The 22,081-nt window shown below is 41.2% G+C and overlaps 1 protein-coding gene across 8 annotated transcripts in view; it reads right to left on the reverse strand.

The window, feature by feature from the left end:
• PDE4D (phosphodiesterase 4D) overlaps positions 1–22,081 on the reverse strand; it is a 1,562,913-nt gene that overhangs the window by 165,840 nt on the left and 1,374,992 nt on the right. For 7 of the 8 annotated variants that reach the window (XM_075589581.1, XM_075589589.1, XM_075589616.1 and 4 more), the window contains 2 exons: positions 17,850–17,923; positions 14,661–14,710 (listed from right to left, as the gene is read on the reverse strand). In XM_075589581.1, the coding sequence (XP_075445696.1) occupies positions 14,661–14,710; positions 17,850–17,923 (124 nt within the window). Of the gene's footprint in view, positions 1–14,660; positions 14,711–15,150; positions 15,239–17,849; positions 17,924–22,081 lie in introns of those variants that run through there. The other variant, XM_075589644.1, reaches the window with a different exon arrangement.

Genomic DNA, 22,081 nt, shown 5'->3' on the forward strand with positions numbered 1-22,081 from the left:
ATTTCTGTAAGATCATCAATCTTATATTTAACAATATATTCCAGCCTTCTAGCCATCAATAACCATGAAATATCATTAAGGAGGATATTACTCTGAAAAATTCCACTGACATTGCAAATGCATTCAATGAATACTTTGTGGGGTGTGCTACTAACTTATTAGCGAAATGCAACCCGAAATACAAACATGAACCTCATTCTGGAGTACTCCTATAGCCCTACCCTCTCCCAACACTGCCCACAATTTTCAATTTGTCCTAGTATCTGAAGAGGAGATTACACAAGTGCTCCTCAAATTTAAACCAAGCAGTCAATGTGGACCTGACTTACTGCAATCGAAGTTCCTACGACTTCGTGTCCCAGCCATTGCCAAACCCCTTGCTTCCCTAATCAACTCTATTCTGACTGCAGGCCATATTCCTAAGATCTGGAAAACTGCTAAAGTTGTCCCAATTGTTATTGTCCTGTTTGTTTATTCCTTCTATGAATCATCTTCCTTAGATGTCTATCTTGTTCTTCTTTTTGTTTACATCTGTGTAAAACTGGAATCTCTGTAAATCAGTATTGCTGACCTGAGGAAGAGAGGAGGAGAACTCTCGAAAGCCTGTCTTATAGTATCAATTGTTAGTCAAAATAAAAAAGGTATCACCTAATACTGAATACTCATTTACTCTGCACTATCGTAACAGGACTAACACGTGAATTTCTACTTAAAACATACTAATGAAATGTAAAGCGTTGCCTACCCATACATAAAACAACCCTCCTAAAATGTTAACTTCAATACATTTTTTTGCCACTGCAGTAAAAAGATTCCACCAATGACCAAAGATAAAACAAATCACCTAATCATTAAGCAGGTTTGTACTAAAGAACTAAATGTAATGCTTGTGTACAGTATAACATGCACTTTGTTACACGTTTATTCTATGCTGCCATCTAGTGTACATTTATGATAACTTCTCAAATCATCTCCAATTTAGCAATTTAGACAATAATACAGTATGTATTTTTACTATATGTAGCACCCCTGATGCTATATTATTTTACTGGTTCATTGTTCCTAGAGGGGTTAGTTGCAGCGTAACAGCCTTCCATTACATTAGGTGGAGTTGCTGGGCAAACACATAGTCCCCTCACTAAACTCCTTTTAGAAAGTGGGGGTGGCCAAGTAAAGATACCTTGTAGAAAGTAACCCTTCCCCTAGTAGTCATAGTGACTAGTGATGTCACTATGGGGTATATTAGATGGGGATGGAAGATTCCAGATCAGATCTTAGTGGACCCAGAGTGAGGGGGAGCTCATCAGTAAGATACATTTCCTTAATTAAGGATAAGCAGCATCATTTCTTGTTTACTACTTAAGGAAAGTATCCCAGTATAGGGGTCCTATAGATATATTCTTAAACTTGTCACCTGCCACAGTACAATAGTGAGTTCCTTGTTACAGGTTCTCTTCAAGGAGACATGGAGGAGTTGCTAGGGAATTACTTACTGTAGGATAGGTTCCTTTGTTCTGTTCCCAGTAATAGGGTGGAATGCATGGGAAATAGATTGCCCCTACTCATATCTCTCATGGTCGAGGTTCATATGTATCTAATGTTCATATGTATCTGTAGCCATGTCCCACTCTTACCTCCGAACTGTGGGAGGTGGGACGGCTGGCGGGACACCTCCGGGAGCGCTGCGGGGCTCAGGTCGGGGCTCCTTGTTCTCGGTGCGCTACGAAATTTGCTGCAGGGAGGCAGAGGGGCGACAGGAACTCTGGAGCGAACGCCGGTAAGGGCACCGCCATCTTTGCGGTTCGCTCATGCGCACAGTGTTAGGAGGCATAGGCAGCTATTTCAGATAGGTGCACATGTGCAGTCCCAACATTAGAGCGGTGGCCATCTTGGATATTGCTCCGCAGGGGAACTACATGTCCCAGGATTCCCTGGGGGGATAAGATCAAGTGGTGCAGCCCAGCCAATAGGGCTGCTGAATTCAACTTGAGGAGCGTGAGGAGTTCAGTTGAAGCCAGGACCAAGAAGGGAAAGGTAGGGTCTAAGTGTCGGTGGCACTCAGATAATGCCAGATTAACCTCTTAGGTCCCAGATAGGCCCCAATCAAAGTAAGCTTGTGGTTGCTTCAGGGAAGGCCCCTAGATAAGGACGCGTCACCATTTTACTGTTTAGTGTCAGGGACACAGTGAATACGCCATGCGGTGATTGTGGCCTGTGGTCTGGGACCATACCACCACGGTGTTATCAGAGACTCTTAAAGGTGAGACCGTCCTACCGGAGTTCAACAAACGCAGAGGCGGACACTGTCACGGACGACAACGTCGCTGGATCAGTGGATCCTCATTGCTAGTCGGCCCCACCAGGTACTGGAGTACCCGGCAGGTACCTCAACTAAAATGCACCAATAATTCACAGGTTACCGCTACGCCTCATACTTGGATGGGATTGACATTGTGGGAAGGACACTGGGGCTCTGGTGCCCTGCACCCCAAGTATGGTGGGTAAACCCCGGGGGGGTATATCCATATATATTGTATGCGTTCTATTGTATCATCTGTTATGCTAATAGAGTGTTCAGTAAATACTGTTATACCATAACCTGTGTGTAATTACTTGATACATTGCCTTGGAAGGGGCTATCCGCCTGCATGCGGATCTCTTCCAGGTGGAGGTGCTGTATGTTTGTAAGTGAATAGGTCACCCCAGGCTCCCTTCAGCAGAGAATCAGGTTTCCCGTTAGCCATCCAGGTAAAGCACCATGGTAGCGTCCCTAAACACGGGGGGAAAGGGGCTACATATCTAATCTGCAACAAGAAGCTGCTCTCTTTATGAAAACCTCTCCTGTTTATCCTTGCAATTGGACTGTTCAAATAAAGTTACAGAAAAGTTCCGGCCCCTTTTAATTCTTGCTCACCATACCACCCCTGCACAGACCACCCTGACAATTAAGGTAAAAGAACCGCTGAGCATCACCTACGCCACTATAGAGACATTGGGACACTTTGGTGCGGCCTGTCTTCTGTTGGCCGGGGGAAGAGGTGTTGCATATATATGGCAGATTGTGCTGGTCATAGTTTCAAATGTAGTAACATTACTATTGAGATCATCCTTCATACCTGGTAATGGAGTTTAGACAAAGTTATAGCATTCATGTTCTGTATTAGGGCCAATAGTTGAAATACCTCTGCAAAATTGTGCATCTATTCTCAGCATTCCTTCAATTCTAAACAATACAGAAAGCTTGTTGGACGTAATCATAGAAAAGGTTATACGATATGTCTGCTCTTCAAACAGCAAGACAGAGAGCATTTTTATTATTATTTCCTTTTTCTTAAGTACAGTATGTAAATCAACAATAATGGCATTATTTGTTATTCATGTTTTTAAATATGCAACAGCTATTAAATAAATCTGTTTTTAATATAGATCATCTTCTTCTCTCCTCAGGTAAATCCCATATTTGAATCCTCATTCACCCTTTGCTGTGTGTATTTTAGTATATGCAACTGAAACAATTCTAGGTAAATCCCATATTTGAATCCTTTCTCATTCACCCCTTAATTAAATTAAGCTTTCACACCTAGGAAAGGAACACTCTGTGTAGAAAAAAACATCTGTTTAAATGTGCCTCACATGTGCAAATTAAGCAGGCTGAACTTAACTGTCAGGTGACCTGTTAGGCCCATATAAACACAGGCAGAGCAGCCTTAAGCTGTCTGCAGCCCATTTCAAGTAGCACATTGTAAGTAGCAAAACTGAAGTTCAAAAGGATTGAACAAGTGGACAACACCTACTGGTCTTGATTCCTGAATTTGAACTACGCTGGAAAGAAAGATATTATCTATCCCAGACTGCACATCTCAGCACTTTACTATTGCTGTGATGCCGCCTTTACTATTTATATTTGCTATGGCCTCACGTCTTTTCAAGCTATGCACTCCATTCTACCAGCCTCATTATTTCTCTAACTCTATTCGTATATCTCCATCTCTCCTTCCTTCACCACATCTCAGTTTACATGAACTCCTTTCTTACCTGTGCCCTCACTACACAGCTATACCCCCTGCACTAAAACACAACCCTACAAATCATCCTCACACATTCTCTTTCTATCCATGCTTCTCCTCTTTGCTTCTAGGGATCTCTCCCAATTCTGGTCCCTGCCTTATTCCTACATGCTCTCGTCCTCGCCTGCCAAATGCAACCTCTACTCCTTCTGGTGTCAACCCCTCTAACCTCATACCCATCCCCTGTCACCCTCTCTCCTCTCTCCCTTTCTCCTGTGCCCTTTGGAATGCTCGCTCCTTTTCTAACAAGTTCCTCTCTGTGCATGACTTCTTTCTCTCTCACGCTCTGCTCCTATTTGCTATAACTGAGACCTGGCCCACTCACGCTGACTCTGCTCTGGAAGCTGCCCTCTCTTATGGTGGCCTTTCTTTCTCCCACACCGTGCCCTGATAGCAGGGGTGGAGGTGTGGGGATCCTGCTCTCCTCTCTCTGTCGCTACCTTACCCTTCCCTCTCTTGCTTTTCCCTCCTTTGAGGCTCACACTGTCCAGATCTTCTCTCCCCTCCCTGTCCACATGGCGGTCATCTATCGCCTACCGACCTCTACTCACCCCCCTTCTGCCATTCTCTCTCACTTTGAATCTGGCTCTCTTTTTTTCTCTCCTCAGACTCCCCTGTTCTTCTCCTTGGGGACTTCAACTGCCACATTGATGACCCCTATCTCCCTTGGGCTTCCCGCTTTCTCTGTCTAACCTCTTCTTGTGGTCTTCAACAACAGTGAACTGCAGCCAGCACCCACAAAGATAACCACTACCTAGACCTGGTTTTCACTAAAAACTTTTATCTCTCTGATTTCTACATTTCTCCCTGTCCTCTCTCTGACCATCACCTCATCCCATTCTCTCTCTCTATCGCTTCTCCCCTTCTCTACATCCATCTACCCCTCAGTTCTGCAGAAACCTGCGCGCTATTAACCTACCAGCCTTTGAGTCCACTTTACGCTCCTCCCACTCCTCTCTCAGTTCTGCTACATACTGACAACCTGGTCAGGAACTACAACTCTGCCTTATCCTCCTATCTTGATCTACATGCCCCGCTTTCTCTCTGCCGTCCTCGCCCTTCTAACCCCAGACCCTGGCTAAATTCCCACATGCTCATGCTGCATTCCTCCACTCGTTCCTCTGAATGCCTCTAGAGGAAATCTCACACTCACGCAGACTTCCTCCACTACAAATTTATGCTATCCTGTTTCAACTCTGCCCTCCCTCAAGCTAAACAAACCTAATTTTCTTCATTAATCAACACGTATAAGTCTAACCCACGCCGACTCTTCTCTGACTAACTCTATACTCAAACCACCCTCATTCTTGCCTCTTCTTCCTCCATCCTTGCCTCTTCTTCCTCCATCTCACCTCAGGACTTTGCTGACTATTTTAAGGAAAAGGTGGAATCCATACGTCTGTTTCCTCCTCCCATCCTACACCGCTTCCTAACTCTCCTCCTGCCTTCCTTGACTCTTTTTCCACTGTCTCAGAGTAGGAAGTGTCACTGTTGATCTCCTCGTCTCCCTCTACCACTTGCCCTCTTGACCCCATTCCCTCCCATCTCTTAAAACTTCTTGCTCCTACTATAATCCCTACGCTCACATACATTTTTAACTCCTCCCTCTACTCTGGTACCTTTCCATCCTCCTTCATGCATGCAACAGTTATACCATTACTCAAAAACAGCAAGCTTGACCCTACTTGTCTTTCTAACTATCAACCTGTCTCCCTCCTGCCTTTTGCCTCTAAACTGAACGTCTTTTATTCTCTCATTTGCTCCATTTTTTCAACAGCTATTCTCTCCTAGATCCTCTACAATCTGGCTTCCGCATTGCTCACTCAACTGAAACAGCCCTCACTAAAATAACTAATGACCTCCATGCTGCCAAAGACAGAGGTCATTACACTCTGCTCATATTACTCGACCTCTCTGCAGCATTTGACACCGTGGACCACCCTCTTCTCCTTCATATTCTCCATACTCTTGGTATTTGGAACAAAGCTCTATCCTGGATCTCCTCTTACTTCTCCCATCGTACTTTCAGTGTCTCTTCTGCTAACACCTCTTCCTCTATTGATCTCTCTGTGGGGGTACCCCAGGGCTCTGTTCTGGGACCTCTTCTCTTTTCTCTGTACACACTTTCTCTAGGTGACCTAATCACATCTCTTGGGTTTAAATATCACCTCTATGCTGACAACACACAAATTTACTTTTCAACCACCGACCTTACACCTAAGTTTCTGAATGTCTCTCTGCTATATCATCCTGGATGGCCCTCCGCCGCCTTTAACTCAACATGGCAAAAACAGAGCTCCTCATACTTCTCCAAAACCTGGCCCTACTACCTCCTTCCACATTACTGTTGAAAGTACGATTATTCACCCAGTAGCCCAAGCACGCTGCCTAGCGGTCACACCCGACTCCTCTCACATTCAGAAAGTTTCTAAAACCTGTCGCTTTTTCCTTCGCAATATCACAAAGATATGCCTTTTCCTCTGTTGCTCGATTGCTAAAACTCTAACTCAGGCCCTCATTCTCTCCCGTCTTGATTACTGTAACCTCCTGTTGTCCGGACTTCCTGCCTCTCACCTGTCTCCCCTACAATCTATCCTAAACGCTGCTGCCAGAATCACTCTACCTTTTCCTAAATCTGTCTCAGGGTCTCCACTGCTGAAATCACTCTCTTGGCTCCCGATCAAATCCCGCATCTCACACTCAATTCTCCGCCTCACTTTTAAAGCTTTACCCTCTTCTGCTCCTCCTTACATCTCAGCCCTAATTTCTCGCTATGCACCATCCCGACTCTTGCGTTCTTCTCAAGGATGTCGTCTCTCTATCCCCTTTGTATCTAAAGCCCTCTCCCGCCGTAAACCTTTCTCACTGACTTCCCCGCACATCTGGAATGCCCTTCCCCTCAATACCTGACTAGCACCCTCTCTATCCACCTTTAAGACCCACCTTAAGACACACTTGCTAAAAGAAGCATATGAGAAGCACTGTGGATAATACTATACGCATGATACATAAAGATTGGCCCCCTGCAGACGCACTTAGCAGAATGCCCTCCCACTGTCTCTGTACGTTCTTCCTACCTACCAATTAGATTGTAAGCTCCTCGGAGCAGGAACTCCTCTTCCTAAATGTTACTTTTATGTCTGAAGCACTGTTTCCCATCACCTGTTATTTATATTATTTGTTATTTATATGATTGTCGAGTATTACTACTGTGAAGCGCTATGTAAATTAATGGCGCGATATAAATAAAGACATACAATACAATATATTGAGCATTCTAAGATTCAGTTAAATGTGATCTGCATTGGGCAACTATAATTCTAAAAGTGAAAAAGGAGTTTTACTGGACATATTATTATAGTTTGTACTACTGTACTGTATATTCTGCCTCTGGTGCTGTCATTGTTCTCTCAATTTCCCCACAATTAAATTTGACTTTGAGGGAGCATAAATCTCCAAAATGTAAAAAATGTCCACGCAATACTACTGAATAACTATAAGAATAGTATATTTCCAATGAGAAATACCACTAAAAAGCTGCCGGTAGTGTTATAAACTTTGTTATAGCAACAATACACCCCTAGAATTAACTTTATTTTGTATTTTTTGCCTTAGAAGAACTTGGGGGTTCTGCAGAACTCAACCGTGCAGCTCCCAAGCTTCAGTAACGCCCCGGTCTGTGATAAATTACATTTTCATTCAACTTGTACTTCAAATATGGTCTCTGGGGTCATCAATAGAAAGCCGTGACGTAATCCCCTTATGACACTGCAGCTTTCTATTGGCCACTGGAGCCAAGGCTCTCATTGGCCCGGGAGATTCAAAGCTTAATCGATTTGCCACTGAAGTAAAAAAAAAAATGTTTTTAATATTAGGAATCCAAAGATCCAATTACATTTGGACTGCATTGTGCAACTGTATTTCTAAATGTGAGGGAGGACTGGATAGTCCCTGCAGTTGGGAGCAGTGTCATACAGATTCACAGAACACCCTGCAGCAACTAAACAAATATATACTTCCCCCTGCTCCCCTCCCCCCAAAAAAAGAATTTGAGCAAGACAGAGTATTGCTGTAAAAGTTCACAACAACATAAATGTGTTTTTAAATTCAGATTGCAATCCTGTGCAATCTTTGTGCATAGTTATTGCTGAATGATACGTTATCGCAAAATGTTATTGTTGCCCATTGATTGAAAGTATAATGTTTATCCCTATGGTTCGGTTTGAGTATTGCCAACGTAAATTCATGTCAAAGTTATGTTCAAACCCAGTCCTGGTCTTCCTGGCTTCCATTTCCCAAAGAAAATTATTAGGAACCAGAACACACAAGGTACCTCCGTAGACACCTCAGTACTAAGCAGCTTCAGACAAGTTTCCATCCTTCCATTCCTCTCCAAAGTCCTAGAAAAGGAGATAGAGCTCCAGCTACAAGCCCAAGTAGGAAATAATAACATTCTTGTCAAAAATCAGCCAGGCTTCAGACGACTTCTCAGCACTGAAACTGCCATGACAAATGGGACAGATGACATGCTGACTGCTATGGACAGAGAATCTCCATCATTTGCCATCCTGTTGGACCTTTTAGCTTCCTTCAAAATGATTGGCAACAGGCTCCTAGTACACAGGTTGAAAAATTTTGCAGGGACATCTGACCAAGCCCGCAACTGGCTTGTCTTATTCTTAAGCAGAAGAACCCAAAGAAAGTGCATGAATGGGCTCACGTCATCAGCACCGCACATTACATGTGAAGTGGTTCAAGGCTTCATTCTCTCCCCAATGATCATAATCTCACAATGGAATAAAGAGTCAAACATAAAGTAAAGTCGTGCCTCTACCAACTCTGCTATATAAAAAGACTCAAGCATCTCCATAATTCAGAAGACCAGTAGAAGGTTACCTACTCCCTCGTCCCCTCCAAACTTAACTATGGCAACTCACTTTATCTTGGCTTCCCAAACACCAGATTAATAATTTACAGGCATTTCAGAATACCGCAGCTAGAACCACCAAAAACCTATGCAGATAGGACATTGGAACCCAGAGAGAATGTCACTGGGTAATCAGACAGCAAAGTGAGTTCACAGTACTCTTTATAATCTATAGGGACACACATGACCTACCACCAACATGCATTTCAGAAGGCATCATTTTAGATCAGTCAACCAGACTACTCTGATCAACAAACAAGACACTGCTTGGTGCTACTACATAAGACGCCTTATGGTGCAGAAAGATATTCCCTTGAATGGACCACCAGAGCGTGTCTAACAAGATATGCCTCGTGTCACCACAAAACCATTGTAACTATAGTTCTGCAAATTATATGAAACACCAGTAAAAATATGAAGACTTTGTCTACTATGTCCGGCAAGTAACACTGGGTCACTGGGTGAGAACCTTTTGAATTAAATCAATTGGAGAATGGAGATGGGACGGAGCGCATTTGCAAGAAACAAGACAATCTTTCAAGGAAGCCTTCCACTATGACTCAAGAGAAAGGTTTTCAAAGAAGTAAGGAGGGATGTACTTTATGCTCGGTATTACCCAAAAAGACAGGAAAAAGAATGAATGGGTTGGAAACCAAACAAGTGTCTGTGACATCATCACATGGGTGAAGGAATTAAAATGGTAGTGGGCCAGATATCGCAAGAATAAATGACCATTATTGGACAAAGATGGTACTAGACTGGATTCTAAGGGAAATTAAAAGGCTAAGTCGACAAACAAAAATGCAGGTACTTTGGCTTTAATTAATGAGCCTGTATTGTTTCAATGAAAAAAAAATCTGACTTTTCTCAAAAGTAAACAAGAAATTTAAACCGGTGGAAGGTTACCATATCGACTACTTTACACTGACCAAAATTCCAGAATTATTCTTAGCGATACATGTTTTTTTTTTAATAATACTCAAAAATTCATGTACATGAATAAAAAAGCCAGAAAAAATGAACACCAAAATAACAGAGTTGTCAATATATTGTAGCATCCATATAATTAAATCTCCAAACAAGCACTATATGCTCCAATATAAACCCGACTGTGAAAGCAACAACAAACTCTCTAATAATAAACATGGCTGATTTTTAAGTTCACGGGCAATTGTGGTAAAAAGAAAAGATACTTAAAATAAAAATGGCTGATGAAAAAAGAACAATGTTCTGTTGGTCGGTGCTAATATTTGATGGTTACAAAGTGTCAGTTTATGAACTGTTGATGTAATAAACTTGCTTGAAGAAGGGTTTCTAATGGCATCATGAGATCCGGTACATATCCACACATGAATGCTCAGAAAAAGGGAGGGTATAGTATGAATGCCCTGGTTGATATTACAGATGATGGCTGTTCTATACAGCCCACTCTGGTTCTCTTCCTAGGTGGACTCCCTCCCTAGAGCTAAATGTGGTAATGTCCAGCAAAGTACTCCCACTATATAACACTGTCATGGGGTAAGAAGATGTAGCTACTCAGAATCTGATGCCGTCCCTTCCGCATGTGCGTGCCTCATAAGGCCCCTTGTGGCATTACTTCTAAGAACCGCTTAGTAAATAAGGGCCAAGGTGATTGGTCCAAGGTCACAAGGAGAGATTACACTGGGATGGAACAGGGTTCATCTGCTTCAAAAACAGCAACCTTACTACTAATCTGCAGTACTACGATAGCCCGTCACAAACATCCCCGCCCCCCAAAAACACTCCAACCTAACACTAAAGACATAATCAGACAAAGTAAAGTGGTGGTAAAGCCAAAGCACCGATTTATTAATCGTATCATATTATAACATGACCCTATTTATGATATTCAAATGTCGACCATAAAATTAATTTCCAAAACAAACACACCAACCAGCACTACTCCCACCTCCCAGCCAAGAGAGAATAATTAACTCTTTCAGTGCCAAAAAGCATCTCGCTCCCTCCCCAGCCAGGAGCCCAATTACAAACATCAGCAAATTACTTATAAGCACATTTTCAAGAACGTATAATCTCAAAACATTTTTCTGTTGTGACAAAGAAACACACCTTTAAAAATGTTTTTAAATATAAAATATGTATTTTTAAATAATAAAAACACACACACACACACATATATACATATATACACACACACACACACACACACACACACACACACACACACACACACACACACACACACACACACACACACACACACACACACACACACACACACACAGGTATGTATGGTGTGTGGATATGAATATATAAACAAATGTTGTAATATTGCCACAGTAGAAAACTTGCAAAAAAAAAAAACAAGGGGAGGCAGAGAATGTTGAGCTGATTTCAGAGTGAGCTTTCTGCTGTGTACATCTGAGCATTTATACTGTAGTTTCTATTTTCCCACCTAAAATTACCTGGCATAAGCTCCCTCAAAAACAACCAATCACATCAACCCTGCCTGCTTGCCTGGCAACTAAAAACTTCCAATCATGTAAGAGCCTCAAACACTCTAGCCTGCAGAATGCTTTATATCTCTACCTCCCTAGCAACTCAGACTCAGGGAAATAAAGGGCAACCACGATAAAGAAAAGGGGGAGGGGAGTGACCAAAATCGCACGTGACCACTAGCAATTTACTTTTGGGTTTTCATTAGTGAAGGGAATGATATGGGGGGATTATATTATGGTGAATTTGAGACTTGAACATTGGATTTCCCAAAACAAACCGTTTCTAAACACTGACACGACTGTAACAATGGTATTTGGGACCAGGGCTACATTTTTTAAGTTCCAATGACTGAGCTCCAGATCAGAACCAACTCTAATACCATCCTAGCCCCTGTTACTAGTTTCAAATATTTGGGCATATGTTTTGACTCCCATTTAACATTTGGGATGCACATTGATACCCTGACATCCAAAACCTGTGCCAAACTAGGTGTACTTTACAGGAACAAATCCTCCCTAAGTCTGCTGGTCAGAATGTGTATTGCACAGCAGATGCTGATGCCAATTATAGACTATGAGGACATAGTATATGGCACGGCACGGCACCCCAAACTCAGCTCAGCAAACTTGATACCCTCTACAACTCAATATGCCGCTTTGTCCTCCAATGCAATTACAACACACATTACTGCGAAATGCTCAAAGAACTAGATTGGTCATCACTTGAGTCTAGGCTAGTGGTGTACCGAGCACCGGGTAATTACCCAGTACCTGGCGCTTTTTCAGCTACCGGGAAATTACCCGGACCCGGTAGCAAGGGGCTGGGACCGGCACCGGGTCGGAACTGTCGTCGGGTAATTTCAAAGTAGCTGAAAATACTTCAACACTTACAGCCGGCGACGGAAGGCGAGGAAGACCACTGTGATATCGTGGAGCAGCAGCAGATGTCCTGGTGGCGGTGACAGCAGAAGATGTCCTTGTTCAGCTGGCGGGAGCAGCAGGAACACAGATGATGCTAGTGGGAGCCGGGGAACGATGTTACCAGAGCAGGAGTGTTCCTATTGGGCATCCAAATCCTCCCTGGCTGTCCAATAGGAATGCTCCTGCTCAGGTCACATGGTTTCCCGGCTCCCACCAGCATCAATGCTGGATTCCTGCTGCTCCCGCCAGCTGAACAAGGACATCTTCTGCTGTCACCGCCACCAGGACATCTGCTGCTGCTCCCAGAGGTCGCCACGGTCCTCCTCACCCTCCGCAGCGGTCTTTCTCACCTTGCAGGTAAGTGCCGTCCGGGTAACCAGGTACCCGGCCTGGTAAAATGTTTCATTTTGCCTGGGCACCCGTTACCCGGTTTTCAGAAAATGTAGGACCCGGGACAACAATAGACTAGGGGCAAAGTTCATCTCTCCTCTCTTGCCTTCAAATAGTTTCTGGGCAAGCTACCCGCCTATCTGAACACGCTCCTCACCCCTTCCACATGCAGCACTTATCTGAGATCTGACTCAAAAAAGACTGTTCAAGGTTCAACAAAGTATCTGGCCGCTCCTCCTTCTCTTACCATTCACCGCACACTTGGAATAGTCTACCGTAGACTCTCATTGCCGCCACCAGTCTAAGTTCTTTCAAAACTAAAGCGGTCTCACATTTTAATCTGGTCTGTAACTGTTGTATATGCCTATACTATATATTATCTTTAACTGTGCATACAATGTCTTGTATATGATGTTCTGTATAACCCTTTTCACTCATTGTAACTATGTATTTGTAACCATGTATTTGTCATCATAACTCTGTGCCCAGGACATACTTGAAAACGAGAGGTAACTCTCAATGTATTACTTCCTGGTAAAACATTTTATAAATAAATAAGTAGGGATTGTTTGGCATACTGTATAATACTTGTATCAGAACTTGCTAGACATGCTATCACAGATTCAAAGTAAGCCATTTTCCTGTAAAAGGAAAAAGCAATTCCTAATTACCGTATTGGTCCGAATCTAGTGCTATGTTCTTTTCCTATAAATGTCCTTCCGAAAACTGTACTCGTATTATATGCGCAGGCTAACACCTTTTATTTTTCATGTAGAACACCATCAAACCTTTAGGGTCGCATTATGTGCGAGGTCGTTCTATATTAGGGCCAATACGGTAATCCTCTAAGAGTACCCACCTGCGGTATGCATGTGTTTGTACAAATGCACAATCTTAGCGTGCTCAAAACCCAGTCCTGCAGTATTATAGATTTATATATTCAATTGTGCAAATTGTAGTGCTACTGGGAAAGTGACCTCACACATACAACCGTAAACAAAGACGCCCCAATGCAACATGACAAATTATTTGATTCATTTCTATATGTTTTTTCTTGTCATAATTATGGGCCATTTAAGCTCAATCTTTTGGTCAAAACATGTTAAGCCTGAAACCACGTTAAGGAAAACCATATCAGCAGGTTCTTACACTACCTATTGTATACTGTGCGCTGTGTATTTCCTCCTCTGCATGGAGAAAAGAGGAAAAAAAACAATTATATAGTCAATACTGTAGCTATTAACCATCTCATTTTTTTGTTTCCTTTTTTCACTGTCATTTAAATGACCAATACTTATGACAAGAAAAAATATATAAAAGAACTAAATCATTTGTCATAATGTACACTATTTTTGACACATCAAAATCACAAAGTTGGGTTTAAAACTTTGGACACTAAATTAAATATAATATGCACATATTGCTTTAAAACATGCACAATTGCCTTCCCTGTTGCACTGCAATGTCAGCAGAAAATAAGTCATAGATCCAATTATTTACATTTTTGCAGAAAGTGTTAGCAGTGGTGAAAGCAGACATGGCTTGACTAAATTTATTTTTAGCTGAACTTCAAATAATCCTAAAAAAACAACAACCCCAATGACACAAACATCTGAAATTGTACACACGACCTTTGTCTGATTGGCTACTTATTTACATATAACAGTCTCTGTGGATACAGACATGCAACTTATTTTGTATAGAGCTTCACACTTTTACTTGTAATTATTAACCTCTTTTTAGTGTAAGAGACCCGTTATATTTTGCAAACTCCCTCTGGCAGAGAACAGGTTAAACTACCATGTGTAAGTGCTTACAAATTTGGCGAGACTTTTGTTTGCATGTTGGAAGATGACAGTTGATGACTCGTCCTACCTGGTATATTTGCTTTGTTGATAGATGGTTGGTTACACATTGTTGACCTTCTAAAAATGAAAAAGACAGAAAATTACATGTTGGAATTGAGAAATGTGAGCAGAAATAAAAAAAAATATTCATAATTGGCTGTGATGGATTCTATCATCTAATGGAAGTATACAACTTGGGGGCTGCCTGAGACACGCACAGCTCAGAGAATGAACTTGTGAATATACTGTAGACAATCATATGCTGTGCTTTTGGGAAAGTACTGTACATTTCTTAATATTTTGAGGCAATATTTTAAAAGTTTGCCTTATAAAAAGGCAAAAAAAAAAAGCAAGAGGTTCTACAGTATGGTTTTTCTTGTCCATCCACTCATCAGTCTTTTAGTTGAATGGCAAAAGTGAAATGTGGGTCCCACGGTTATAGGCAGTAAAGCTACAGTATGAGGGCCGGTTTGAGAGTTAAAGCCTAAATGTTCTTGACATACAATATACTCTCTTACCCCACTCTCCCACTGATAGCATCTAATCTCCTGCAGGAGGACTATTTACATTATGAGAAGGATGAGAGTTTCCCAGTGAGAGCTTAGCTCATTGTGCTTCCACTCTCCTCCTCCGCTTCCTGATTAGGATTTTGAGCTCTCAGATATAAAGAAGTTGTTTTCACTGTCCAATCTCACCAGTGCCCAAAGGCAGAGCGTAATAAACTGGCCCCAAGCAAGAAGCTTAACCATCCTTTTGTAGGCTCATTTCAACATGAGTATAAATATCAGTGGCTCTTGAGAAATGAAGGGAGTTATGTATGAAACCCTCCCAGATTCAAAATCATCGAAAAAATGCACCTGATTTAATAAAGATGCCATTGATAGCAATAAGATTGTTTGTTTTCGCTTTATTTTTGTTAAATAAATCATGACACGGTGTATTATGTCATGTGTTGTTGTTCATCTGAGGTTGTATTTAACTAATTTTTAGACCTGCTAAGGAACAGATGATTGTTATTATGTCCTGATATGTAAAACCATAGAATTCAAAGAGGGTGTACTTTCTTTTTCACACCACTGTATATATACACACATATATACATACACACAGCTCAACCCCTTATAATGCTGTGATTGGGGTCCAATTAATCACATTGCGTTATAAGCAGATCGCATTAGAAATAATGTACAATTGTATGCATTGTACAATAAAGTATTTAGGATACCAATAATTGTGTTGTAAAGTATTCATAAACAAGAAAATTGGTAACCACGCTAGCATCGCACTATAAGCGGATTCGCGTTGTAACGGATCACGTTATAACAGGGTTGAGCTTTGTATATATATATCTATATCTATATATATAGAAATGTAAATACAACTGTATGCTCATCTGCATGTCTTAGGCAGGTCTGCAACCCCGCCTTTCCCCATTATCACCCAGCACACAGCACTTCCACTGCAGCAAGGGATTCTGGGAAATGACATGCAAATGAGCACACAGTGCCACTTTGTGCTTCAAAAACCATTTTTAACATGGTTCCCTATAGGCTTAAGCTTGCTGCATGGTCACAGCTTTGAGCACAGCCAGAGTTAAGGTGCATACCCAGAAAACCACCCACAGTCAGCTGTTTCGACCTTAATGGGTCTCATCAGTGTGGGGTTGATTAACTGGGTATGCAAAGAAACTAAAGGATGGGCCAACCATAATACTGAGTTAAGTTATGGTGAGTATATATATATATATATACACATATATATACACACACACACACAATGTAGTGGGTTGGGGTTTTGAGCTTACTAAGACTGTGTACTGTAGGTGAAGCAATTCCCTTACTTTTGTTTTCAAAATTGGAGAATCATCCGGATGTAATTTGCAGTATTCTCTGCTCCGGTAATGCCCTAGTTCCCAATTTACCCTTTAATGTGCTGGTGAACCATAACAAAAAATAAAGCTGGCCAGCTGGGGCCATCTAATAGAAAGGCAATACAGGTATGTGATGCCAGCAAAGATTTCCGGGGCACAAAATAAATCCAAGGACATAGGAAAGGAATGTATAAAAAGGTAAACAATAGTTCAATACAGTATAAACAATTGCCACGTGAACGTGCCAAATATGAGCAAAACGCGTAGGGGATATTATTACTGACATTTGGAAAATTGAGAGAGTGTTTTGTCTCTGGAGAATTTTAGGCGAGATTTGATTCCCCCCTCACAGTTTGATGACATTGTCTGGTAACGGCCATGTAGCAGGAGCAACGGTGGAGAGGAAGTGCTGCTGTACGTTTCTAGACTGTGAGCCAGGGGGTCTGAATGCCTGTCTCAAAGTTACTTATGGAAGTGCATTACTTTGTAATTTTTTTTATATAAAGCAATCGTCACTATTATTGCTTTGTCTCCTTTTATGTGGGATTCCCCATCCCCCTCCCTCCTTCTGTTATTGAATCTCCTATGCCTCGATGGATGTCTGATGAGGATACCTGGATGTCCATAAGAGTTGGTTACTCTATATAACCCCATTGCCTGATTTTCTTGTGGAATATGTGAGTGCACCTTTCACAACTTCACGTTCACATTGCAATTATTTATACTGTATTGCACTATTTTTGTCCTTTTTATATATTCTTTTCCTATGTCCTTGGATTTATTTTGCGCCCTGGAAATCTTCGCTGTCAACTGTTTTTGGACTTGAGTCCTGTCTGGGAGCAGCATTATCTCCAGGGACAGTATATATCATTTTTTTATTTTTTACACTTTATTCACTTCCAATTCTATATGTTCACATATGCACAATTTTTTTATATCACTTAATTAGTGCTATTTGCGCTTGCACCTGTTCCTAATACGTGATGCTTCAAAGATGCAGTTTGCTGTTGCCTTGCAATAGTCAAGCTGACTCAATGGCCATTTTGATTTACTGAAAAGGATGAAGAATATTTGCACATTAAAAGTTTATTTCTTAAGAAGCAGGGAATCACTGGAGCTAAAAATAGCACAGTTCACATAGAGGGGATTGCAGAGTTAAGTGGGGAACGTGGAAACAGTGGCAATTCTGATTGCTTCAGTGGCTCAATATGTGAATGCCGGTGAACAGTTTCAGCTAGCAGTCCTAAAAGTCTGACACTGGTTATTATTGCATCTGTCTGTAGTTGTTACATCCTGACAATATCATATGCACGAGGGTCAATGTGAATTAGAATATACTGTACTCACTTGCTGGGTGCTCTATCTTGCAAGTTGGTTATTGCAGCAAAATTATTCCTTACAGTACGCAGACTGGCCAGTACCTAAAGCAAAAACATTATTATATTAATAATGACAGCGTGTATATAATGTAACATATTTTCTTTTAAAGTAAGACCTTGACATGCAGTACAATTGAACTGTTCACATGCAGCCGAAGGTCCATGAACGAAAATGTATGCTTAAATGCAGGTGGACCTGGCATTCTGGTTTCATGACAGAATATGGTACTTTTAAGGTAAAATAATCCCAATTCTCTACTTTAAATGTTTTCCCTCTTTATACTGTAGTGCCGACGAGTATTCTAAAACAAATCTGGGGCAATCACCAACAAGACCCAGGTACATGCTGGGTACATGCTGCAACATTTCAGTGACATTTCTGCAGACAGACTAATGGCCCATCAGATTAACAGCGGGGGTCCCTGGCAGTCCCATTCAGGGACCCCTGCTGTGTTAATCCAATGGGCCATTAGTCCCTGCAGAAATGTCACTGAAATGTTGCCGCATGTACCCAGCATGTACCTGGGTCTTGTTGGTGAGAGCCCCAGATTTTCCAAGGCAAGTTTTAGAATACTCGTCGGCGCACCTGTACTGACACGTTGGACATATTACCATGATTTTAAGAGTCAGGGTAAAGTAAATCCAGTACTTACATAGTTAGTTACATAGTTATATAGTAGATGAGGTTGCAAAACGACATATGTCCATCAAGTTCAACCTATGCTAAATTTAGATGACAAATACTTATTTTATATTTGTATTTAAAGTATTTTGATCCAGAGAAAAGCAAACAAAAACCCCAGTGAAATATCATCCAATAATATCTCATAAGGGGGAAATTAAATTCTTTCAGCTGTTTTATACACATCTTGCTAAACATTTCTCTGGCCGTCAGGATCAAATGTGTATTTTAGAACAATTAGGCCTGAGAAGTGTTGCAGGTTTAGGATAATACACAACAAATGTCAACACTGAAATATAGGTTATACCTCATATAGGTATAATAAGACAAACAATTTCTGCTGTCTGCTTTAAAAACCCCTTTGATAAAATCAGGAGTCACTTATATTGTATCTTTAAAATATAGTACAGTATTAGGAGCAGCAGTTACCATACAAGGCTATTTTAAGATAACTAGATCAGTAATCATACAACATTTGGCTACAATCTCAGCACATAATCAGTCCAGCCCTAATATTACGGGCTGTGTTAGCTCCCGTTAGATATGAATTAGACAATCTCTGAAAGTCATCAATTAGTACTAAGGAAGGACAATTTGGAAATAAACTGCCATCTTGCAATCTTATGGGACATTAAAAAAGCATTGCGTTCCGTGCAGGGCTGGGCCAGTACCGGGTCACCGGATTCTGAGGTCGTGGTAGGGGAAAGTTGTAGGGGATCTACAGTTGTGGAGCAGGGGGAGGGATGCCAGTTGGAGCCAGCCTGAGAGGTGAAGGGGAGCCCAGCGGAGGAAGAACACACAGATAGCCAACCACCGAAGACGGGGGCCCAATTTCTAAATTGGCCATCCAAGGCCCCCTTACTCCACCGGGCCTTCCTGGACTATTGTCAGTGGCCCTGGTACTGTGGGTTGGTAATTGGGCCAAATACAGTACTTGCTAACTGCAGTAGTACAAATGGACAGATACTGTAGGTGGGCATTGCTGATTTATGGGACTAACGTAAAATGTTAACGTTGGTTAGGGGGGAATTATAAACAGAATAGAATGGCGAAGGATATCTTATATTTTAAAGGCAAAAGTAAAATAAATGGAATTCGTAAAATGTACAGCTAAAGTCAGAAAAGATGAGGTGCTATATTTAATAAGCAGTGTAACTCCATAAAACACCTTCCAGCACAACTTAGTGTGTATTGCGCTTTACAGCGCTTTGAATTGAATGGGGCTGTAAAGTGTTCCCCATCACAGAGTACCACTTCTTTAGTAAATAAAGCCTAGTGTGTCTATAAATATCATTATTGCCACTAGATGGCACTCACATGCAATAATATGGATCTTGCACAATACTCTCCTTGAAAACGTCTTGCTACAAAAGAGCTATTCCATTTTCTACCTGTGAAATTACTGTTATGATTTGCTGATGATGCAATTATCTTGTATCATTGTTTCCTCTACCAGAGGCAGTTCATTCCATGAAGATTGTGCTAAAGAATGGCTTATACCAATATGAAATGGGCAGTACTTTTTTGAGTTGAACTTCCTAGCATCACTTCATAATCAGGATTTTTTGATGTCTTGAAAAGCCAAATAAATACATTCACGGCATAATAATCCCAAACAAATAACCCCCTCAATATAAAGCCTCAGTTTGGTATATGTATGTGTGGACCAGTCCTGACATTGCTAACTTGTGGCAAAACTTATAACCACTCTCAATATTTCTTGTTGCAACAAACAATATGAACCCACTCCTGATTTTACCCATTAGTGGGCCAAAGTTACATAGTTACATATTTACATAGTGAAAAGTATTTTAAAATATAAAAAACATGTTACATATTTACATAGTTACATGGTAGGTAAGGTTGAAAAAAGACATACAGTATGTCCATCAAGTTCAACCTATACTAAATTTAGACGACAGATACTTTATCCAATATCTGTACTTGCAGTATATTGATCCAAATGAAGGCAAGCAAAAACCCCAGTGACATATCATCTAATGATATCTCATAAGGGGAAAAATAAATTCCTTCCTGACTCCAAATATTGGCTCAGATTTCTCCTTGCATCAATATCCTTCCCATTTTTACTTATTTGGTATATCCCTGTATACCGTTCCTTTCAAAAAAGATGTCCAACCTTTTTTGAACATATCTATTGTATCTGCCATCACCGTCTCCATTGGTAATGAATTCCACATTTTTACTGTTCTTACTGTAAAGAACCTTTCCTTTGTTGCTGGTGAAAACTCCTTTCCTCCAACCTTAAGAGATGACCCCATATCGTTTGTACTGCCCTTGGGATGAATAGTAATTTTGAAAGCTCCATGTATTGTCCCCGAATATATTTGTATATAGTTATCCTATCCCCTGTTGATATAAATCACCTTCATACACTGACACCAAGACACACAGGATGAAAATGACATTACTTTTATCAATTTGCAATGTCTTTCACAGGTCACCACCAGAGGGGCCATTGTCACGTCATAAAGTGATTAATATACAGATTCTGGGAAGTGACATGCAAATAAAAACCCAGGAGACCTGTCACTTTTAGCTTGTACTATTAATGCTTGTATTAGCCCGTGCACAGTATGTATGCACAAGTGCAAGCTTTAGTATAGCTTTTTTTGTTATAGACCAATAATGGGCCCCTGTTTCTCTAACACTGAGATAAATTGATAGATAGCCCGTATGATGTATAATCCCCTCATCCAAAGAACAGCCATTAAAGGAGCAATCAAAGCAAGCACATTTTTTAATATAGAATGGAAGCACGGGGTCTCCGGAGCTGAGCCCAATTTATTTCCGGGGACACCCTACTTCTGGAGATACTTCCCTCCAAAGTAGATGCCTTTAGCCGCTCCGGCTGAGCCAACAGGGATTAAAGTTCCCACGTCTTCCTATTGGTCCGCAGGGCGGGAAATCTCTGAAGAGCAGACATATTGTGAAATCTGTAGCCGAGTGGAGCAGCTACCAGCACTTAATTCTCAGGTAAGTATCTCAGGAAGCAGGGGCTACTCAGAGCTAAAACTAATGGAGTTCAGCTTTGGAAACCCCCTGCTTCAACTCTATATTAAAAAAAAAGAATTTAAAAAAAAATCCAAAACCTTGGATTCCCTCTTCAAAATCCTCTAGAGAATATATTATGATGTTGTTGCCAAGTGTGTGTGATAGCAAAACCTTTCTGTGATATATATATATCACAGAAAGGTTTTGCTATCACACACACTTGGCAACAACATCATAATATTCTCTAGAGGATTTTGAAGAGGGAATCCAAGGTTTTGAAGCAAAAAGTGGCACTGTGTGCTCATTTGCATGTCATTTCCCAGAATCCCTTGCTGCAGTGGAAGTGCTGTGTGCTGGGTGATAATGGTGAAAGGTGGGGTTGCAGACCTGCCTAAGACATGCAGACGAGCATACAGTTGTATTTACATTTGCATATATATATATATATATATACCACTGCAAGCACGGCTCTCTTAATTTAATGTAACCATGTATTGTCATCA

This window comes from Ascaphus truei, chromosome 1, assembly GCF_040206685.1.
Source record: "Ascaphus truei isolate aAscTru1 chromosome 1, aAscTru1.hap1, whole genome shotgun sequence".
Taxonomy (NCBI): domain Eukaryota; kingdom Metazoa; phylum Chordata; class Amphibia; order Anura; family Ascaphidae; genus Ascaphus; species Ascaphus truei.